The sequence below is a fragment of the Salvelinus alpinus genome, chromosome 8 (assembly GCF_045679555.1).
Source record: "Salvelinus alpinus chromosome 8, SLU_Salpinus.1, whole genome shotgun sequence".
Taxonomy (NCBI): domain Eukaryota; kingdom Metazoa; phylum Chordata; class Actinopteri; order Salmoniformes; family Salmonidae; genus Salvelinus; species Salvelinus alpinus.
The window spans coordinates 23,713,809-23,738,151 of NC_092093.1; the positions used below are offsets into that span (position 1 = coordinate 23,713,809).

Genomic DNA, 24,343 nt, shown 5'->3' on the forward strand with positions numbered 1-24,343 from the left:
GTGTGTGTGTGTGTGTGTGTGTGTGTGTGTGTGAGAGGTAGAGTGAAGTAGCATATGGCTAAAGCAGCTGTTCTTGTTGTTATGGCCTATCCAGAGTGCGAGAGAGATAGAGAGAGAGATCACTGTGCAAGACGGGGTTTCTACTGTTAGCCTATACACAAACAGTACAACCAAGACATCAGGAACTGATTACATTTTTTCTTAAATAGAGCACTATTGGGCCTCCCGAGTGGCGCAGTGGTCTAAGGCACTGCATTGCAGTGCTAGCTGTGCCATTAGAGATCCTAGTTTGAGTCCAGGCTCTGTCGCAGCTGGCCGAGACCGGGAGACCCATGGGCCACGCACAATTGGCCCAGCCTCGTCCGGTTTAGGGGAGGGTTTGGCCGGCAGGGATCTTGTCCCATTGCACACTAGCGACTCCTGTGGCAGGCTGGGCACAATGCACACCACACGGTCGCCAGGTGTATGGTGTTTCCTCCGTCACATTGGTGCGGCTGGTTTCCGGGTTAAGCGGGCAGTGTGGCTTGGCAGGGTCGTGTTTTGGAGGACGTATGGCTCTTGACCTTCGCCTCTCCTGAGTCCGTATGGGAGGTGCAGCGATGGGACAAGACTAACTGCCAATTGGATATCACAAAATTGGGGAGAAAAAGGGTTAAAAAAAAACAAGCCACTATTCCTTGTATCTCTAATTAAACTCTTTAAACTAGGTAATTTTCCTGTAGTGGTTTCTATGAAGGTACTTTTCCTGCTTATTACAGAGTCAGTGTACTGTGCTTTTCTTAATGAACTCCCCTGGAAAGGGAGGAAAAATAAATAAGAATAATCCTCTTAAGAGAAACCCCCATACACAAGGAAGGAGAGAAAGAGCAAGAGAGAGAGCCCTCGTCCACCAGGTTCCTGTTCTGATTCTTTGTATCACTGTACTTTGGTCAGGTGGACTTCCTTATTTTTTATTATTATACATTTTTTGTTGTTGTACTTTTACCCCTTTTTCTCCCCAATTTCGTGATATCTGTCACGGATTCCCCCCTGTACTGCTGCTCATTCTGTTCACCAGTTCCGGAGGTCGACGTCACCGGCCATCTAGGCTTCACTGAACTGGATTCATTATCTTCAACCCCGGACTGTCTTGTCTGATTACGCACACCTGGTTCCCATTTCCCTGATTAGTATGATATATATGTGCCCTCTGTTCCCCATTGTCCTTGTCAGTTATTGTTCCCATGTCCGTTGGTCGTGTGAGTACCTATGCGTTGTCTCAGCCTGTGCTGCGTGGTTTGTTCATCGCGTATTACGGGTCTCGTCCCGTGTCATTCTACGAGGTTTACCCTCGCTCTTTTGTTTGGGTACATCCCAGTGTTTTGTATATGCTGTGACGTACAGCAGGTCAGCCACCAGGGGGAGACTAGTCGAGGCCTGGTGACAGACGGAGTATACATCACGAGGCGATGACTCCATCTGCTGGACGTGCCAGGTCTCGACAGGCTCTCCGGCCAGGACTAATTGGAGCTGATTGGGGATTGGTGAGTAATCAAGGGCTGATTGCTCACCAACTGTACAAGTCCCATAAAGCTGCCAGAAGGGCAGCACACAGGAGAGAGACTGGGGGAGGAAAGGACTCCCGTATAGTTGGGGACGGTACCAGAGGTAACAGGAGGGAGTTCAGTTTTTGATCCCCACAGGATACAGCAAGACCCGGAGCCCAGAAGACGGTATCCCGGAGAGGGTCTCTTGGGGGAGACGTATTCTTTTCTTTTGGACTATTATTTTAATGAACACCTTTGAACCTGAGCTAATCCTACTCTGTCCGTGTCTGATCTGTGTAAACGTTTTGACCCAACCCTCTTGTCTGCCACAACGTGTTTGTTTTGGCCGTATTAAAAACCCCTATTATTTATTCCTGCACCTGTCTCCAAATCCTTTATACCAGCGTGACAATATCTAATTGGTATTTACAGTCTTGTCCCATCGCTGCAACTCCCGTACGGACTTGGGAGAGGCGAAGGTCGAGAGCCATGCGTCCTTCGAAATACGACCCTGCCAAGCCGCACTACTTCTTGACACACCGCTCGTTTAACCCAGAAGCCAGCCACACCAATGTGTCGGAGGAATCACCGTACAACTGGCTACCAAAGTCAGCTTGCAGGCGCCCGGCCCGCCACAAGGAGTTGCTAGAGCACGATGGGACAAGGAAAACCCGACCAACCAAATCCTCCCCTGACACGGACAACACTGGGCCACTTGTGCACCGTCTCATGGGTCTCCCGGTCCCAGCTGGCTGCAACACAGCCTGGGATCGAACCCGAGGCTGTAGTGACACCTCAAGCACTGCGATGTAGTCCCTTAGGCCGCTGTGCCACTCAGGAGGCAGGAGGACTTCCTTGATGGAACTTCTGGTGGTGGTCTGATAATTTCGGTTCCTTCTTTTAGTCTCTTCTTTCAAATTCCCCAATGGATTTTCCTGAAGGTAAAACCATCACCATTAACTGTTAGCGCTGGGATGCTAGTCGACAATGTGCGCCCAATGATTGAGCCGATGACTCAATCCCACTCCTCTCCATATGACTCTAATAGGGCTTGACACTGTGGAGTTCTGCCTTCAGTGTCGTCCAGAGCCGTGATTACTCTTACTGGGTGCGTATTGGATGCATATTTGTTTGAGTTTTTTGTGAATACTAGAAGGGTTAGTGTTTCATGTAATGACTAAAGGACAGACGATCGACAGTGAGTAGTGAGTACTGTGCTGTGGAATATGTGAAATGTGAAATGTACAGTGGCAGCCAATCAGAGGTTAAGCTCAGGGCGGATTCGTCCTTTCCACCAATGAGAGATAGCTATATAACGAGAGGACAGGAAGTAAGACTCACACTTCCTCCAGGGAGGAGGATACAGGAAATAAAGGAGGAGTCTGCCCTGAGCTTAACCTCTTCCTGATCAGTCATAACAACACACCCAGATGAACAGGACAGGGGCTGAGGGAAACTGTTCCTAGATCAGTACATGATCATTTCCCAGATGTCTTCATAGAGGATATGACATCAGGAGAACTGACTGTTTCCTTTTCCTCTACTGAATGGAGAGATGATGGGTCCTTTTCCTTTCAATTTCCCAAAGACATATAACGTGTGTGTGTATTAATGAGAGTTACTCAGAGGTGATATAAACCCTCCTAGCCTGAGGGAAGTGTAAGTACAGCTGAAGTGCTATGAAAGCAAATAGCTTAGCCTATGGACCCTACACTTAGTGTATATCACTATGGTTATCTCAACAGGGGCCAGCCAGCCAGGCTTTCTTCTAGCACACAGTTTCCCTGCATGACCCTTAGCATGCCTTCCTGTCTGTCCTCTAGCCTTACTTGTCTTTCCATCTGAGATTGATTATGGCACCATTGACCAGATAATAACTGGACATGGCTGAGCCATAATCAACACTACTTGTAGCACCAGAACAGAAATTACTGTCATAACACTCAGAACCAGAACATACTCTATGACTGTGAGCTGCCCTGTCTGTCTGCAGAGCTGTCCATCCCTCCTCTCCTCGGGTCTGCTACTGCAGCTCTATAGCGTCTGTCTGTCTGTCTGTCTGTCTGTCTGTCTGTCTGTCTGTCTGTCTGTCTGTCTGTCTGTCTGTCTGTCTGCCTGTTGTCCCATAGCCTGTCTGTCTGCCCCCTAGGCTGCCTGTCTCCCTCCTTGTATGCCTGTCTGTCTGTCTGTCCCCTAGCCTGTCTGTCTGCCCCCTAGCCTGTCTATCGCTCAGTCTGGTAGAGTGCTCAGGAAACCCGTGTTATGGTAGTGGTCCGGAAGTTTCTCCCTCTGTAAATCAAGAAGTTGGGAAGAGCTGTTGAACAGAGTGAACAGAATGTCCATCCAAGGGAATAGAGGGATTCCCATAAGTCAGGGAGCGCCAAGCCAAGGACATAAAACTCTATTTACACTGAGTTAGAGGGACCTGTAAGCCTTTTGTTCCTGTGGCACTACACAGTCCTATACATACAGTGACTGAGCTGTTTGAGACAAGTGGCTTTGAATAGAGAGGAACATATCTGTGAGGCTGGACCAACGTCTATCCCTTTAGCAAGCAAAACCCAGTATGTAGTTACAGACACAGGTACAGACATACTTGATTTGAAGATTTTTTGCAATCTGATTGGCTATGATGCCCACTCAACTGTGACGGAGGTGTCTGGTGATATGCCTGTTGTCTATGATGCCAACTCCACTGTGACAAAGGTGTCTGTTGATATGCCTGTTGTCTATGATGCCCACTCCACTGTGACGGAGGTGTCGGGTGATATGCCTGTTGTCTATGATGCCCACTCCACTGTGACGGAGGTGTCGGGTGATATGCCTGTTGTCTATGATGCCCACTCCACTGTGACGGAGGTGTCGGGTGATATGCCTGTTGTCTATGATGCCAACTCCACTGTGACGGAGGTGTCGGGTGATATGCCTGTTGTCTATGATGCCAACTCCACTGTGACGGAGGTGTCGGGTGATATGCCTGTTGTCTATGATGCCCACTCCACTGTGACGGAGGTGTCGGGTGATATGCCTGTTGTCTATGATGCCAACTCCACTGTGACAAAGGTGTCTGTTGATATGCCTGTTGTCTATGATGCCCACTCCACTGTGACGGAGGTGTCGGGTGATATGCCTGTTGTCTATGATGCCAACTCCACTGTGACGGAGGTGTCGGGTGATATGCCTGTTGTCTATGATGCCCACTCCACTGTGACGGAGGTGTCGGGTGATATGCCTGTTGTCTATGATGCCCACTCCACTGTGACAGAGGTGTCGGGTGATATGCCTGTTGTCTATGATGCCCACTCCACTGTGACGGAGGTGTCGGGTGATATGCCTGTTGTCTATGATGCCCACTCCACTGTGACGGAGGTGTCGGGTGATATGCCTGTTGTCTATGATGCCCACTCCACTGTGACAGAGGTGTCGGGTGATATGCCTGTTGTCTATGATGCCCACTCCACTGTGACGGAGGTGTCGGGTGATATGCCTGTTGTCTATGATGCCCACTCCACTGTGACGGAGGTGTCGGGTGATATGCCTGTTGTCTATGATGCCAACTCCACTGTGACAGAGGTGTCGGGTGATATGCCTGTTGTCTATGATGCCCACTCCACTGTGACGGAGGTGTCGGGTGATATGCCTGTTGTCTATGATGCCCACTCCACTGTGACGGAGGTGTCGGGTGATATGCCTGTTGTCTATGATGCCAACTCCACTGTGACGGAGGTGTCGGGTGATATGCCTGTTGTCTATGATGCCCACTCCACTGTGACGGAGGTGTCGGGTGATATGCCTGTTGTCTATGATGCCCACTCCACTGTGACGGAGGTGTCGGGTGATATGCCTGTTGTCTATGATGCCAACTCCACTGTGACGGAGGTGTCGGGTGATATGCCTGTTGTCTATGATGCCCACTCCACTGTGACAGAGGTGTCGGGTGATATGCCTGTTGTCTATGATGCCCACTCCACTGTGACGGAGGTGTCGGGTGATATGCCTGTTGTCTATGATGCCAACTCCACTGTGACGGAGGTGTCGGGTGATATGCCTGTTGTCTATGATGCCCACTCCACTGTGACAGAGGTGTCGGGTGATATGCCTGTTGTCTATGATGCCCACTCCACTGTGACGGAGGTGTCGGGTGATATGCCTGTTGTCTATGATGCCCACTCCACTGTGACGGAGGTGTCGGGTGATATGCCTGTTGTCTATGATGCCAACTCCACTGTGACGGAGGTGTTGGGTGATATGCCTGTTGTCTATGATGCCCACTCCACTGTGACAGAGGTGTCGGGTGATATGCCTGTTGTCTATGATGCCCACTCCACTGTGACGGAGGTGTCGGGTGATATGCCTGTTGTCTATGATGCCAACTCCACTGTGACGGAGGTGTCGGGTGATATGCCTGTTGTCTATGATGCCCACTCCACTGTGACAGAGGTGTCGGGTGATATGCCTGTTGTCTATGATGCCCACTCCACTGTGACAGAGGTGTCGGGTGATATGCCTGTTGTCTATGATGCCCACTCCACTGTGACGGAGGTGTCGGGTGATATGCCTGTTGTCTATGATGCCCACTCCACTGTGACAGAGGTGTCTGGTGATATACCTGTTTCGGCAGCATTCGTATAGCTTATCTTCATCTCAGCACTTAGCTGGCACGCACGCACGCACGCACCAACGCACAGCCTCCGCTTCTAGCTCTGCTACAAAACACAGATAGAGCCCCACAGAGAAGGGGGCACAAAGCAGCCCTCTGTTCCCCCCCCTCCTACTCCTCCAAGATGCAGACACATGCAGACACAGGGAAAGGGAGAGAGAGTTAAGGAGTGAGAGAAGAAGGGAGAGAAAGGAGGGAAAGAGGGGGAGGACTCAATCAAAAACGAGCAAACAAACGCACATCCCCTCTCACTTTCATCACCAAGCCGTGATGTGAATTCCCGATGCTCCAGAAATGCAAAGCTAACTCTTGGAAAAGGCACACAAGTCAACAAACGTTCCTCTTGCCTTGTACATATCAAATACGCAGCCTGATCACTAGAATTAGACTTAGATTTCAGACATTTGAAAAGGCCCTGAGAACGACGATATATGCCTTCCTCGGTGCTCACAAAAAAACAAGAAAAAGACTGCCCAGCACTGGGCGCAAACTCACGATGCTCAGAATTAGTGTGCTGCTTAGACCACTGAGCCACCGCCGTTCACGATAGTCTAGCAAGCCGTGAGAATACTTAATGATACTTGATGATAATAGTGTGTCATTTTGAATTATTTTGTTTTAAGCCTTCTTCAAATCATAGCCCGAACATTAACCACGCGGAATTAATGCATCAAAAATAGACATCCATAATATGTTGAATTTCGAAGGGAAACATACTCTCTTGGGGTATGTCTCGATAAGCTTCTTCAGGGCAAAACTGCTCCAGCTCCTGGTGTACTGCAATCTTTAAGTCATACTACAGATTCTCAATTGGATTGAGGTCTGGGATTTGACTAGGCCATTCCAAGACATTTAAATGTTTCCCCTTAAACCACTCGAGTGTTGCTTTAGCAGTATGCTTAGGGTCATTGTCTTGCTGGAAGGTGAATCTCCATCCCAGTCTCAAATCTCTGGAAGACTGAAACAGGTTTCCCTCAAGAATTTCCCTGTATTTAGCGCCATCCATCATTCCTTCAATTCTGACCAGTTCCCCAGTCCCTGCCGATGAAAAACATCCCCACAGCATGATGCTGCCACCACCATGCTTCACTGTGGGGATGTTGTTCTCGGGGTGTTGGGTTTACGCCAGACATAGCGTTTTCCTTGATGGCCAAAAAGCTCAATTTTAGTCTCATCTAACCAGAGTACATTCTTCCATATGTTTGGGGAGTCTCCCATATGCCTTTTGGCAAACACCAAACGTGTTTTCTTATTTTTTACTTTAAGCAATGGCTTTTTTCTGGCCACTCTTCCGCAAGCCCAGCTCTGTGGAGTGTACGGCTTAAAGTGGTCCTATGGACAGATACTCCAATCTCCGCTGTGGAGCTTTGCAGCTCCTTCAGGGTTATCTTTGGTCTCTTTGTTGCCTCTCTGATTAATGCCCTCCTTGCCTGGTCCGTGAGTTTGGTGGGTGGTCCTCTCTTGGCAGGTTTGTTGTGGTGCCATATTCTTAAAAATAATGTATCATGGATTTAATGGTGCTCCGTGGGATGTTCAAAGTTTCTGATCTTTTTTTATAACCCAACCCTGATCTTTACTTCTCCACAACATTGTCCCTGACCTGTATGGAGAGCTCCTTGGTCTTCATGGTGCCGCTTGCTTGGTGGTGCCCCTTGCTTAGTGGTGTTGCAGACTCTGGGGCCTTTCAGAACAGGTGTGTATAAACTGAGATCATGTGACACTTAGATTGCACACAGGTGGACTTTATTTAACTAATTATGTGACTTCTGAAGGTAATTGGTTGCACCAGATCTTATTTAGGGGCTTCATAGCAAAGGGGGTGAATACATATGCACCCACCACTTTTCAGTTTGAATTTTTTTTTTTTTTTTTTAAACAAGTATTTTTTTTCATTTCACTTCACCAATTTGGACTATTTTGTGTCTGTCTATTACATGAAATCCAAATAAAATCAATTTAAATTGCGGGTTGTAATGCAAGAAAATACGAAAAATGCCAAGGGAGTGAATACTTTTGCAAGGCGCTGTAATAAGTTAGATGGACTCAAAAATAGTGTTTAACATGATTTTTGAATGATTCATCATAAAACAAGTATGCCTCATCTCTGTACCCCACACATACAATTATCTGTAAGGTCCCACAGTTGAGCAGTGAATTTCAAACACAGATTCAAAAACAAAGACCAGGGAGAGTTTTCCAATGCCTCACAAAGAAAGGCACTTATTGGTAGATGGGTAAAATGAAAGAAAACTGAGGATGGATCATCAACATTGTAGTTACTCCACAATACTAACCTAATAGACAGAGTGAAAATAAGGAAGCCTGTACAGAATAAAAATATTACAAGACATGTGTCCTGTTTGCAATAAGGCCAAAAAGTTAAACTGCAAAAAATGTGGCCAAGAAATTTACTTTATGTCCTGAATACAAAGCGTTATGTTTGGGGCAAATACAATACAATACATCACTGAGTACCACTCAGTACCACTATTTTCAAGCATGGTGTTGGCTGCATCATGTTGTGGGTATGCTTGTCATCTGCAAGGACTAGTGAGTTTATGATAAAAATAAACATAATAGAGCTAAGCATAGGCTTAATCCTCAAGGAAAACCTGGTTCAGTCTGCCTTCCAACGGACACTGGGAGACAAATTCACCTTTCAACAGAACAATAACCTAAAACACAAGGCCAGATATACACTGGAGTTTCTTACCAAGATGACATTGTATGTTCCTGAGTGGCCTAGTTACAGTTCTAACTTAAATCGTCTTGAAAATCTATGGCAATACTTGAAAATGTCTGTCTAGGATTGATCAACAACAAACTTGACTGAGCTTGAAGAATTTTTAAAAGAATAATGTGCAAATGTTGTACAATTTAAGGTGTGAAAAGCTCTTAAAGATTTACCCAGAATGACTCACAGCTGTAATCACTACCAAAGGTGATTCTAACATGTATTGACTCAGGGCTGTGAATACTTATGCAATTAGGTATTTCTGTACTTCATTTTCAATAAATGTGCAAACATTTCTAAAAATGTGTTTTCACTTTGTCACTAAGGGGTATTGTGTATCGATGGGTGGAAGAAAAACATCTATTTAATCCCTTTTGAATTCAGGCTGTAACACAACATTTTTAATAAGTCAAGGGGTATGAATACTTTCTGAAGGCACTGCAGATTTGAGTGAACAAGAACTGTTTGAGAGTTCAGCAGGGATTGAGAGCCAGTGCTGCTGACACGATATGTTTCAGAGAAAGGATGTGGCGTGTGCGACAAATTAAATAATCCTTGAGTTTGTGTTACCTCTAATAGCACAAACGAATGGTGCACTCATAAGTTTAATGCAACGGCAGTAATGCAGTTTATAAAAACTGAAATGTTTGTAGGCTACTTGTCGCGCATGGTGAATGGTGAACGGTGGTCCGACGTGATGAGAGAGCAGTAGAGAGCTCGCATTGTCACATACTGTTCAACAGGCATCAATATCCAAAAAATAAATGAATGTTGAAGAAAAATATAATTGTTCAATAAATGTTCAAGAGAAAAAAAACAGCTGACCCACACAACACTAGCGTGTGTGTCTCTCAAGATGTGTGTGAGACTGTGTGTATCTGATTGTGTAACCGCATGATTGCTTGTGTGTATATAGAAATGCCAGATTAATGGATGTGTGTGGGTGTTTACCTGATTTCTTATGTGTGACTGTATTGAATGAAAGAGAGAGAGGGAGGGAGAGAGAGAGAAGAATACAGAGAGAGAGAGAAATAAAGAGAGAGAGAGAGAGATGGGGAAGAGAGTTAAGAGAGCGTGGAAAGTTACTGGAGTGAGGATGAGAGGAGACAGTAGCTAATGAGGATCACAATGTCTACCCTGCAGACAGGAGCCTGAATAGATGACCAGACTAAACCTGGAACCAACACTAGTGCAGGCCCACACTTCTCACCAAAGACAGCGCAAAACAAATACAACTTTTCAAAGGGCACAGAAACTAAAACTAAATCTGCAGTGCTACCTTAGACCCAAATAAGTCAGAACAAGGGGAGAGGGAGTGGGGAGTGGTGAGAATGAGACACAAGAGCTATGTTCCATCCACAATATTCCCACGCTCCAGAGCATGCAAACCAACCAAGAAAAGCCCAGCACATGGCAGACCATATGTAAGCCTGCTTTGGAAACACACTGAGGCGTACTATGTTGGTTGTCAGACCAGGTGGTCCAAACCAGGTCAGACCAGGTGGCCCAAACCAGGTCAGACCAGGTGGCCCAAACCAGGTCAGACCAGGTCAGACCAGGTGGCCCAGACCAGGTCAGACCAGGTGGCCCAAACCAGGTCAGACCAGGTGGCCCAAACCAGGTCAGACCAGGTGGCCCAAACCAAGTCAGACCAGGTCAGACCAGGTGGCCCAGACCAGGTCAGACCAGGTGGCCCAGACCAGGTCAGACCAGGTGGCCCAAACCAAGTCAGACCAGGTCAGACCAGGTGGCCCAGACCAGGTCAGACCAGGTGGCCCAAACCAGGTCAGACCAGGTGGCCCAGACCAGGTCAGACCAGGTGGCCCAAACCAAGTCAGACCAGGTCAGACCAGGTGGCCCAGACCAGGTCAGACCAGGTGGCCCAAACCAGGTCAGACCAGGTGGCCCAAACCAGGTCAGACCAGGTGGCCCAAACCAGACCAGATGGCCCGGGGCAGGGCTGAGGGTGAGAGAGGTGGCTGTATGTCCACACCTGGAGGAAGACGTGGGAGCACCGAGGCCAGCTGGGGAGCCTGACACCAGCCCAGTCCCAGCCAAGAGAGACAGTTAGTGGATAAACAAGACTGTGGAGAGACAAGCCTGCTGAACCAGCTGATCCTGAAGACATCACTGACAAGCACATGCATGTGTGGTCATGGACACACACACACACTTAATCGCAGACATTGCAAAAACACACAAAGAAACGGGAAATCCAGGTCCATGGCGGGCATGTTGAACCGCAGCCTGCTGCATCACCCCTGAGCTGCAGCCTGTCACCGTTCATTTACAGGAAAATACTCCACAACCTCACACATACAGACTGGATCATGACTAACGCCTCTATTTACTTTCCTTCTGGGAGGGCTCAAGTGTGTGTGTGTGTGTGTGTGTGTGTGTGTGTGTGTGTGTGTGTGTGTGTGTGTGTGTGTGTGTGTGTGTGTGTGTGTGGGTGTGTGTAGCCATGGTTATGATTTTTTATGATGAATCATTCAAAAATCATGTTAAACACCATGTAGCCATGGTTATGGTTATGATCCAAAACGGACTAATACAGTTAAATACAGACTTCATCAATCTATAAATAGTTCACTAGCAGAGCAGCTAAGGGTCTAAAAACACAGCAACACCAAACATCTACAGACAAACCTCTGCTGATAGCTACACTGCCAAGTGCAAACCACTTTCGTTGGCAGTAACACTACCTGGGCATTCTGGCCTTTAACACACGTACAAAACATCAACGTGTTTACTTTCCTGTTGGGAGCTTATTGTGCCTGAAAGATAATAGGCTAAGTAATAAATAACGTTTAGGAAGTGGAATAGTTGGAGCAAACCCAGAGTCAGCTTGTCTCCTACTGTAGCATGTCTAACTTTGTTGAACTGACCCCATATCAAAGTAATGAGGTGAATTCTCTTCAACTAGGTATTAGCCCATAATTACAGGCATCAGCTTACCTCACAGAGCAGCACAACAGACATGCCTGAGCTTGAGTCCTGAACCAACTGAGGCTCACACGCATCTCTACATTAGAAACCATTATAGAGAACATGAGGCGCTACAGATGTCGGATCTTAATTGGATCACTCGTTTGATGCTGAGAATGTTCCAGGAAATGCAAGCTTGTAGTGTATTTGAGTTTTTAAAAGGCTTCTAACGATTGTAATTTTCACTTTGAAATTTAAGATGAAAAATGTATCAACCCCTACAAAAATGTCCATAAATTATAATCCACATAAATCATTCACATTTCCTGTTGTTGCAGGACTATTTTCCTGCTGTAGCAAACTGGCTCAAATTAAGATCATACACCTGTAAAGATTCTCTCACAACAACACCTGACATGTCACTAACTGGGGTTCTCCGGTGTTTCAGTGTTTACTGAATGTCTTACCTGGGATCCTGGATGTTGGTGCAGGAGAGAAGGATTTGCATTTCACTAACCACTAACCTAGGGACATTTAGTCAACCTTGACAAATGGTTAGAGTTAGAGAGTTTGTTATGATGAAATACCACATGCTTTTTGTGCTTATTATTGTCTTCCATATCTGATTCAATCAGAGAGATACAACTGTCTCCAGTGAGGTGGCACCTGCCAGTCCAGTCTGCCCCTACAGGGTTTCTGTATCTCCAGTATCTACCTGCCCAGTCTTGCCCTGCCCTCAGTGTCTCTCTGATCACATAGAGACAGAAAGACAGACCAACGTACTGCTGTAGCCATCCAGCACCGATTACATGGCTAGGGTTGATGTACTTAGACTGGGCTGTAGAGAGACGAGTGAGACTGGGACACAAATAGTCTTCATTCTATATAATGGTTTGCTTATAATCTGTTTAATGCTCACTCTTGTTAGAATGGTACCTGTTAGAATCACCAGTGGGGTTGAACTGTTCTCGACCAAACCAATCAAGCTTCATCAAGCCTGAAGAGAAAGTAGCACAGTCAGTGGGACTATAAGGCAGCTTGGCGACTGTGCGTGATGGAGTTAATCCATAGCCTTCATTCTCCTAGAGGGATGTTTGCCTAACACTTTGTGTTCTGGCTGCTCATAAAACTAACAGGTCAGACAGGAAGAGGGTACGCTGATAGTCATTACAGAGACAGAGAGCCTCCATCAACAGCTATGGGGCTGTTAAAAAAACCTTTATTTAACTAGGCAAGTCAGTTAAGAACAGATTCTTATTTACAATGACGGCCTACCCCGGCCAAACGCGGACAGCGCTGGGCCAATTGTACGCCGCCCTATGGTACTCCCAGTCACGGCCGGATGTGATACAGCCTGGATTCAAACCAGGGACTGTAGTGGTGCTGTAGTGGCACCTCTTGTACTGAGATGCAGTGCCTTAGACCACTGCGACACTCGGAAGCCCAAGAACCCCACTTCTAAAACACAACCAAGACAACAGTCGGGACAGGCCTCTGAGGTTGGGGGAAGCGTTTCACAAATCAAATTAACAAGGGGTTTTGTTTGGTTTGTGCAACACATTTTCCCCCGAAAAGTTTGATGTGTTGCAAGATGTCTGGAGGAGAAGTGAGAGAGAAAACAAGAAAGCAAATTGGATCTTTATCAAGTATGTGATACTTGGATTTGTGACCTCGTTATGAGGCTAATATGAAGCTGCTATGGTTTTGCATTGTCGGCAAATACTTGACCACAGCTGTAAAGGGATTCCAAAGTGTTTTTCAAGGGGCAACTTCAGCTCTGTGGTATCAGTCAGTCGTATGTAGAACACTACACCCTGCCATGGTACAAAGACTAAGAGACAAACCTCCCAGACGACCCGTGGGAAGTGGTACTCAACCCTGGTCCTGAAGACCCACAGTAAATTAAGGACCTTAATTAGTTGAATCTGGTCAGGTGTGCTGGTACTGGACTGGAACAAAAGCATGCAGACCTTGTGGGTCTCCGGGAACAGAATTGAAGAACATTCCCCTATAGCCTTTCTCAATACAGAGGAACAGTCTTCCAATGTCCACTGTCAAGTTTGCATCTTCTAGCCAAAGTGTAAGGTTCAGGTAAGTTAACAGCTGCAGTGACCTTTGACACAGGGTCACATGCTTCAGGGTCAGAGTTGGCCTGAGGTGACTGAGGAGTGACTAAAGGCTGGTCCAGACCAGACAGGGAGGGCTCGTTGTGTGTTGCAGCAGGAGTGTGAAGAAGGGAGGGGAAGCCACATCAGAACAGCAAAAGGGAAAGAGGACAGATTACCATGGGGCCAGTACAGAGGAGAGGCCTGGTGATGAGAGAATGGAGAAGAGGAGAAGGTTTTGAAGGAGCGGGGTGGACAAGTCCACTGAGAGCCACCACCCTCGTCCCCTGTGATAGACAACCCCTCCCTGAAAGGGCATGTCCCAGCGGGGACGTCTAAATGCCAGCCCATTGTACTGTTGTTGTACTGTCCGTCTCTACATTTTATCATAACGACTTTATATAACTCATTCCTATTGCTCTTCAGAGAGATCCTAGATGGGACTGGCTGGCAGCCACTGTCTGGACACACTTCATATGGCACAAGAGTAATCCCCCACCCTCTCTCTCTCCTTCTCTCTCTTGCTCTCTTTCTTTACCTTATCTCCCTCTTTCTCTCTACCCATTCTCCCTCTCTCTTTCTTTCTCTCTATATTTATTTGCCAGTCTCCCTCTCTCTCGCTCTCTCTCATTTTTATGTCACCTTTATTTAACCAGGTAAGCTAGTTGAGAACAAGTTCTCATTTACAACTGCGACCTGGCCAAGATAAAGCAAAGCAGTGCCACACAAACAACAACACAGAGTTACACATGGAATAAACAAATGTACAGTCAATAACACAATAGAAAAAAGTCTATATACAGTGTGTGCAAATGGCAAATGGCAATAAATAGGCCACAGTAGCGAAGTAATTACAATTTAGCAAATTAACACTGGAGTGATAGATGTGCAGATGATGATGTGCAAGTAGAAATACTGGTGTGCAAAAGAGCAAAAAAGTAAATAAAACAATATGGGGATGAGGTAGGTAGATTGGATGGGCTATTTACAGATGGGCTATGTACAGCTGCAGCGATCGGTTAGCTGCTCAGATATCTGATGTTTAAAGTTAGTGAGGGAGATATAAGTCTCCAACTTCAGCAATTTTTGCTATTCGTTCCAGTCATTGGCAGCAGAGAACTGGAAGGAAAGGCGGCCAAAGAAGGTGTTGGCTTTGGGGATGACCAGTGAGATATACCTGCTCTCTCTCTCTCTCTCTGCGCCTTCTCCCTCCCTTGTTCCAGTTTTGAGACTGTCTGAGAAGGTGTCCAGTCCAGACGCATAACACCAGCCAAAGGGAGAGTGGAGTAACGGCAGTTGGCAAGAACACTCTCCTGAAAACCCTAAATACTGACTGGACAATGTCTGCTATGTGCTTCTGTTTCAGTACTGGGAAAGATGTAAACTACCTGCTCTCCAGGACACCTACACCACCCGATGTCACAGGAAGGCCATAAAGATCATCAAGGACAACAACCACCCGAGTCACTGCCTGTTCACCCCGCTATCATCCAGAAGGCGAGGTCAGTACAAGTGCATCAAAGCAGGGACCGAGAGACTGAAAAACAGCTTCTATCTCAAGGCCATCAGACTGTTAAACAGCCATCACTAACATTGAGTGGCTGCTGCCATATATGTAAAAATGTATCACTAACCACTTTAAACAATGCCACTTAATATAATGTTTACATACCCTACATTACGCATCTCATGTGTATATACTGTACTCTATACCACCTACTGCATCTTGCCATCTTTATGTAATACATGTATCACTAGCCACTTTAAACAATGCCACTTAATATAATGTTTACATACCCTACATTAAGCATCTCATATGTATATACTGTACTCTATACCACCTACTGCATCTTGCCATCTTTATGTAATACATGTATCACTAGCCACTTTAAACAATGCCACTTAATATAATGTTTACATACCCTACATTACGCATCTCATGTGTATATACTGTACTCTATACCACCTACTGCATCTTGTCATCTTTATGTAATACATGTATCACTAGCCACTTTAAACAATGCCACTTAATATAATGTTTACATACCCTACATTACGCATCTCATGTGTATATACTGTACTCTATACCACCTACTGCATCTTGCCATCTATTTGTAATACATGTATCACTAGCCACTTTAAACAATGCCACTTAATATAATATTTACATACCCTACATTACGCATCTCATATGTATATACTGTACTCGATACCATCTACTGCATCTTGCCTATGCCGTTCTGTACCATCACTCATTCATATATCTTTATGTACATATTTTTCATCCCTTTACACTTGTGTGTATAAGGTAGCTGTTGTGAAATTGTTAGGTTAGATTACTCGTTGGTTATTACTGCATTGTCGGAACTAGAAGCACAAGCATTTCGCTACACTCGCATTAACATCTGCTAACCATGTGTATGTGACAAATAAAATTGGATTTGATTTGATATCTCCTCCCTCCATTCTCTCTGTTCCTCCTCTTTCCTTTCCTCTCTCTTGCCAAGTTGTGCAGGAGGGACAGACAGCTGCAGGCTTTTAGGTGCTCCTCCTCCTCCTCCTCTAGCTCTGTTAAAGATGCTCTGTAGCCCTCCCACCTGTAGCCCTCCCACCCCAACTCCCCAGGCCCCCGTCCTGTCCCAACCCAGCCAGCTCTTCTCTCCTCCAGGCAGGACAGACAGGCAGTAAATCCAGGCTTCCTCTTCCCCTGTTTTATCTCTCCAGGATGGAACATTCCCAACCTTCCCAATACGTACAGAGAGGAAGCCCACTTCACTCATCCTCTCACACACTCGTAAACACACACACATGCACAAACACATATACACTGAGTGCACAAAACATTAGGAGCACCTTCCTAATATTGAGTTGCACCCCCCTCTTTTGCTCTCAGAACAGCCTCAATTCGTAAGGGCATGGACGCTACAAGGTGTCAAAAGCGTTCCACAGGGATGCTGGCCCATGTTGACTCCAATGATTCCCACCGTTGTGTCAAGTTGGCTGGATGTCCTTTGGGTGGTGGACCATTCTTGATACACAAGGGAAACTTTTGAGCGTGAAAAACCCAGCAGCGTTGCAGTTCTTGTCACAAACCGGTGCGCCTGGCACCTAATACCATACCCCTTCAAAGGCACTTCAATCTTTTGTCTTGCCCATTCACCCTCTGAATGGCACACATAAACAATCCATTTCTCAAATGTCTCAAGGCTTAAAAATCCTTCTTTAACCCATCTCCTCCCCTTCATCTACACTGATTGAAGTGGATTTAATAAGTGACATCAATAAGGCATCATAACTTTCACCTGAATTCACCTGGTCAATCTATGTCATGGAAAGAGTAGGTGTCCTTAAAGTTTGGTATACTCAGTGTATACAGTATGCACACACACACACATACAGACACACGCACGAACACATACACCTACACATGCACGAACACATACACACACACACACACACACACACACACACACACCTACACCTACACCTACACATGCACGAACACACACACACACACACACACACACACACACACACACACACACACACACACACACACACACACACACACACACACACACACACACACACACACACACACACACACACACACACACACACACACACACACATAAAACTGTGTAGAGATTCTCTCAAACGACAGACACTGACTCTTCAATGATGGATGTGAGATTGCTTCACTGGAAAGCTGAGAGCAGAGCAGACATAATCTTTGGCCAACATCAATCAGGACAGCTGAGCCCTCCATAACTCACCCATACCATCTTTCATTGAGACCCACCTCTCAAATCAACCAAAACCACATGGCTGCTGAAAGCCTGGGGGAGTTTCTATGTGTCTCTCGTTTTCTAATCAACCTCTATTATGCCTATAACTGGATAGTACTTTATGATAGAGCTGAGGAGATTAACGGTGAACATTTGTCAATGAAATAGGAGTCCTACAAATATGTCTCTAGCATAGGTATGGTCACTCTCTTCCCACTTAATTTAATTATCTGTTTTTGTGCTCAACACAAAATGTGTCCCTGTGACTTCTGTTACAGAATAAAACAAAATAAATATCAGTTACTATATTAAATTCGGCTCACTTCTTTTTATGTTCAGGATGAGTAGAATAAACTGAGGTCAGTCCAGTTTACTACTTGGAGTTCTGGATATGCGAATTCAGAACTGATGCTGTCTGTTTTCAAGGATTCTAAGTAGATACCAATCCTTTGAATAGTGTTATCATAGCCTGTTAATAAAGCTAGCATATGAGCACTAACCCCCCTATCTCTCTCTGTGTTGTGTGTGTATGGAGCATAGACCCCAGGGGTACTCAGAGCAGCACTCTCTGCCAGGAGCAGCTGCATTCTTCAATACCTCAGCCAGTAACTTGGCAACACAGAGGTGCCATGCCCCACTACCCTACATCCATGTGAATGAGAACCCCTAGAAGCCCCAAAACACAACCAAGCACTTTCAGGCACCAGGAGGCAGGAGGGCAACTAAGTGTTTTAGAACACAGTCACAAACACAAACACTCACTGGATTGCTCTCCAAACGTCCCTCCCCCAACTCCAGGTCTGGCTCCCAGGCTGTTGGCAGCACATTGGGAAATCACACTCTGTAAAGATATCAACCTGATCGAAGAACGACGTGTTTGAGGATACTATGAATTATAAAAAGGAGATCTGACAAAATTAACATTTTCCTCAAGCATTTTGGCTCTCACTTCACAATAGTAAAATCAGCATAGTTGTATTCTATATAAGTTCAACAACAAATTGTAGAGCCATGAAGAAGCGGGTTACCACAGCTCTTTAGCTGATATTGTATTGATGTAAGCTGGTGGGCCTGTTTTGATAGAACTTGGTTAAACTCTGCTGCAGTAGTAGGTGGTGGTTTGTGGGGACTCAGTTCCACTGTATTGCAGCAGGATTGATGGCCTTGAGTTTGTGGGGACATGCAACAGTATGATTGGTGTTTGTAGGTACTCGGTATGTGATGAGTGTGTTTGTGGGGACGTACCATGTCGAGGTCGTGGGACACACGTCTCTTGCGTAGCTCCTCCATGCGGTCGCTGACGTCACTGAAGCAGGTGTTGTAGTACTCAGAATACTCCTGGGCCAGGTCATCAATGTTCCCCAGAGAACCATCCTACACAACACAGAGAGAGAGAGAGAGAGAGAGAGAGAGAGAGAGAGAGAGAGAGAGAGAGAGAGAGAGAGAGAGAGAGAGAGAGAGAGAGAGAGAGAGAGAGAGAGAGAGAAAGAGAGAGAGAGAGAGAGAGAGAGAGAGAGAGAGAGAGAGAGAGAGAGAGAGAGAGAGAGAGAGAGAGAGAGAGAGAGAGAGAGAGAGAGAGAGAGAGAGAGAGAGATAAAACACCTCTGTCTATGGTCCACTAACACGTCCTCTTAGAGTCGCTGTGTGTGTGAGAGAGAGAGAGAGAGACCAAATTGAGACTCTGCATGCAGAATTCTGCAAAAATATCCTCCGTGTACAACGTAGAACACCAAATAATGCATGCAGAGCAGAATTAGGCCGATACCCACTAATTATCAAAATCCAGAAAAGAGCCGTTAAATTCTACAACCACCTAAAAGGAAGCGATTCCCAAACCTTCCATAACAAAGCCATCACCCACAGAGAGATGAACCTGGAGAAGAGTCCCCTAAGCAAGCTGGTCCTAGGGCTCTGTTCACAAACACAAACACACCCCACAGAGCCCCAGGACAACAGCACAATTAGACCCAACCAAATCATGAGAAAACAAAAAGATAATTACTTGACACATTGGAAAGAATTAACAAAAAAACAGAGCAAACTAGAATGCTATTTGGCCCTAAACAGAGAGTATACAGTGGCAGAATACCTGACCACTGTGACTGACCCAAACTTAAGGAAAGCTTTGACTATGTACAGACTCAGTGAGCATAGCCTTGCTATTGAGAAAGGCCGCCGTAGGCAGACATGGCTCTCAAGAGAAGACAGGCTATGTGCTCACTGCCCACAAAATGAGGTGGAAACTGAGCTGCACTTCCTAACCTCCTGCCCAATGTATGACCATATTAGAGAGACATATTTCCCTCAGATTACACAGATCCACAAAGAATTCGAAAACAAATCCAATTTTGATAAACTCCCATATCTACTGGGTGAAATTCCACAGTGTGCCATCACAGCAGCAAGATTTGTGACCTGTTGCCACAAGAAAAGGGCAACCAGTGAAGAACAAACACCATTGTAAATACAACCCATATTTATGTTTATTTATTTTAACTTGTGTGCTTTAACCATTTGTACATTGTTACAACACTGTATATATATAATATGACATTTGTCATGTCTTTATTGTTTTGAAACTTCTGTACAGTGAGGGAAAAAAGTATTTGATCCCCTGCTGATTTTGTACGTTTGCCCACTGACAAAGAAATGATCAATCTATAATTTTAATGGTAGGTTTATTTGAACAGTGAGAGACAGAATATCAACAAAAAAATCCAGAAAAACGCATGTCAAAAATGTTATGAATTGATTTGCATTTTAATGAGGGAAATAAGTATTTGACCCCTCTGCAAAACATGACTTAGTACTTGGTGGCAAAACCCTTGTTGGCAATCACAGAGGTCAGACGTTTCTTGTAGTTGGCCACCAGGTTTGCACACATCTCAGGAGGGATTTAGTCCCACTCCTCTTTGCAGATCTTCTTCAAGTCATTAAGGTTTCGAGGCTGACGTTTGGCAACTCGAACCTTCAGCTCTCTCCACAGATTTTCTATGGGATTAAGGTCTGGAGACTGGCTAGGCCACTCCAGGACCTTAATGTGCTTCTTCTTGAGCCACTCCTTTGTTGCCTTGGCCGTGTGTTTTGGGTCATTGTCATGCTGGAATACCCATCCACGACCCATTTTCAATACCCTGGCTGAGGGAAGGAGGTTTTCACCCAAGATTTGACGGTACATGGCCCCGTCCATCGTCCCTTTGATGCGGTGAAGTTGTCCTGTCCCTTTAGCAGAAAAACACCCCCAAAGCATAATGTTTCCACCTCCATGTTTGACGGTGGGGATGGTTTCTTGGGGTCATAGGCAGCATTCCTCCTCCTCCAAACACGGCAAGTTGGGTTGATGCCAAAGAACTCCATTTTGGTCTCATCTGACCACAACACGTTCACCCAGTTGTCCTCTGAATCATTCAGATGTTCATTGGCAAACTTCAGACGGGCATGTATATGTGCTTTCTTGAGCAGGGGGACCTTGCGGGCGCTGCAGGATTTCAGTCCTTCACGGCATAGTGTGTTACCAATTGTTTTCTTGATGACTATGGTCCCAGCTGCCTTGAGATCATTGACAAGATCCTCCTGTGTAGTTCTGGGCTGATTCCTCACCGTTCTCATGATCATTGCAACTCCACGAGGTGAGATCTTGCATGGAGCCCCAAGCTGAGGGAGATTGACAGTTCTTTTGTGTTTCTTCCATTTGCGAATAATCACAGAAACTGTTGTCACCTTCTCACCAAGCTGCTTGGCGATGGTCTTGTAGCCCATTCCAGCCTTGTGTAGGTCTACAATCTTGTCCCTGACATCCTTGGAGAGCTCTTTGGTCTTGGCCATGGTGGAGAGTTTGGAATCTGATTGATTGATTGCTTCTGTGGACAGGTATCTTTTATACAGGTAAGAAACTGAGATTAGGAGCACTCCCTTTAAGAGTGTGCTCCTAATCTCCGTTCGTTACCTGTATGAAAGACACCTGGGAGCCAGAAATCTTTTTGATTGAGAAGGGGTCAAATACTTATTTCCCTCATTAAAATGCAAATCAATTTATAACATTTTTGACATGCATTTTTCTGGATATTTTTGTTGTTATTCTGTCTCTCACTGTTCAAACATACCTACTAACAACCTCAGCTCCTTTTTTTGTTCAGGTGCTGGAAGTGTTGAGTTGCGCGCACGCACACACACACACACACACACACACACAGCCCATACATTTGTATTTAACCCTGCTTTCTCCAGACGCATGGACAATTTGTTTAGCCCCACCCAATCCTATTGTTGGCGCGTGGTCCCGTGTGGCTCAGTTGGTAGAGCATGGCGCTTGCAACGCCAGGGTTGTGGGTTCATTCCCCACGGGGGGACCAGGATGAATATGTATGAACTTTCCAATTTGTAAGTCGCTCTGGATAAGAGCGTCAGCTAAATGACTTAAATATAAATATTTAAATAAATATAAATAAACCTACCATTAAAATTATAGACTGATAATTTCTTTGTCAGTGGGCAAACGTACAAAATCAGCAGGGGATCAAATACTTTTTTCCCTCACTGTATGTGTAATGTTTACTGTTCATTTTTATTGTTTATTTCACTTTTGTATATTATCTACCTCACTTGCTTTGGCAATGTTAACACATGTTTCCCATGCCAATAAAGCCCCTTGAATTGAATTGAATTGAGAGAGAGAGACATTGAGAATGAGAGAGAGATTCCGAGGGAGAAAATAGAAGCAGCTCATATGTTCGAACATGGTAGAATGGAGGAAAGATGTAGGTTCTCGAGACATTTTATAGTACACTCATTACTCAATCTGAGCACCCAATATGACACCAAAGCCTTCGTCTGGAGGAATAACATTGGCTGAGTCAATCCTTTCAGTAAGCTCCACACTCCTCTGACCGCTTTCACCTCCACAGTACAGTACTCCAGGTGAGATAAACATACCTACTAACAACCTCAGCTCCTCATCTGTCTCTCACTCTGGGTGAAGCACAGCCTAATAAAACCCCTACACATACGCTTGTAATCAGGAGCGCGTGAGAGGCATCAACTAGCAGGCAGGTGGTGCAGTGTGGAGGGCGGTGGGCAGGGGCACACAAATCTAATCACTCGCACACCACTTCTTCCTCTGGTTGCCAATCTGGACTATAGTTATTTGCTAACTGGCTAACACAGTGGTGCTACTGAGGGAGCGGTTAGAGGTTAAAGCACCTTTACCCTTTAGCTCTGTGGCCTATACTAGCTATGGCCTGTTGTGAAAGGACAACGGGTAGGAGAAAGGAGAAGGAAAGTAAATCAGTGTGATTTGTGGAAGACGAAGACCTATAAACAAGCTCCTGTTGATATGAAGATTGTCTGGGACAGTGGGTTTGTGTCTCTGCTAGAGGGGAGGTGTGCGGCCAACCAGGAGTGTTTCCTGGGTTTGCTCAGTTAACATACACAATCACAGATCAGAGATGCCCTTTAAACCCCGGCTATGACATTCTCCCAACCCTAACCCCAACCCCAAACACCCTCTTCCTGCTGGGGGGGGTCACCTCTCTGCTGGGTTCCTGTCTTTGTGTGGAAGACGGTGTTTGGGTAGAAGGAGGAAGTATGTTCCAGTCACTCATACACTCTAAATAACAAAGACCTTACTCAACAGAATACACTAGCCCCAAAACACATTGTTGGAGATTCAAAGAGGAACAGTAGAATCAATACTAAAGAAGCAGAACCTGCTACTGCATTGCTATACATTGAAAGCAGAGGAGAATTACATACATGTATGGGTTGTGTTTCCACTCCAAGGTTATGAGTGAGAGTCATAGCCATCGACCCTTCACTAAGACCCACCCACTAGGTTAATGTTGCAACCTCGGACAACATTTTCCCAAGAAGCTCCATTCCCCATTCAAACTACTGGAGAAAACCTCTCGCAACGATCTCAAACTGTGTTTTTAATACACAATAAAATTAAACACAGACTACCCCTTATTAATCAGGAGACTATCGGGTATGTTGTGGTGGACTGTCATTGGTGTAGCTATGCACTAGATGGCTCTGAATGGACTGTCATGCAGTTAAAGCTACTACTTACCATTTTGGGAGTTAACTAGTTCTCTCAAGTCATATCCTGATGTCGACAGCAGATTATAGGTGTATTCATAATACAGATAACTTAGCTAGCTAAAATACATTTAGAGAAAATCTGTTATATTAAGTGGCTAGCTAGCGTTAGCAACGTTTTGTGGTCAGTAAGACTGAGAGCTAGCTAACCAGCTGAGCTAGCAAATAAAACAAAAGTATACTTTTTTTATTAACAAAATGCAGGTTCTGCATTTCAGGAATCACAGTAGCAAGTAAACCTGGTGCACTGTAATTTAGCCATTTAAACAATTTAGCTACTTTTTGATGAAAACTCACAGTTTTGTCATAGCGCTCATTGACTTTCATGCGTTTGAAATGTGAGCTTGTCTAAGGTGTCAGACTCGATGACAGTTGCTATCCATTGGAGCGCTGCGATTGGTTGCCCAATATTCTGTGGTGGGGCTTAGCGAAGGGGCAATTGTACTACTAACTGATTGGGGTCGGAGAGCAACTGAAACATCTTTCACTGAGAAGATTTGAGAAGT

The 24,343-nt window shown here is 45.5% G+C and overlaps 1 protein-coding gene across 6 annotated transcripts in view; it reads right to left on the reverse strand.

Moving 5' to 3' along the window:
- LOC139582752 (SAM and SH3 domain-containing protein 1-like) overlaps positions 1-24,343 on the reverse strand; it is a 317,846-nt gene that overhangs the window by 66,472 nt on the left and 227,031 nt on the right. For all 6 annotated transcript variants that reach the window (XM_071413046.1, XM_071413044.1, XM_071413049.1 and 3 more), the window contains exon 2: positions 18,987-19,115. In XM_071413046.1, coding sequence (XP_071269147.1) covers positions 18,987-19,115 — 129 coding nt within the window. The remainder of the gene's footprint in view (positions 1-18,986; positions 19,116-24,343) is intronic.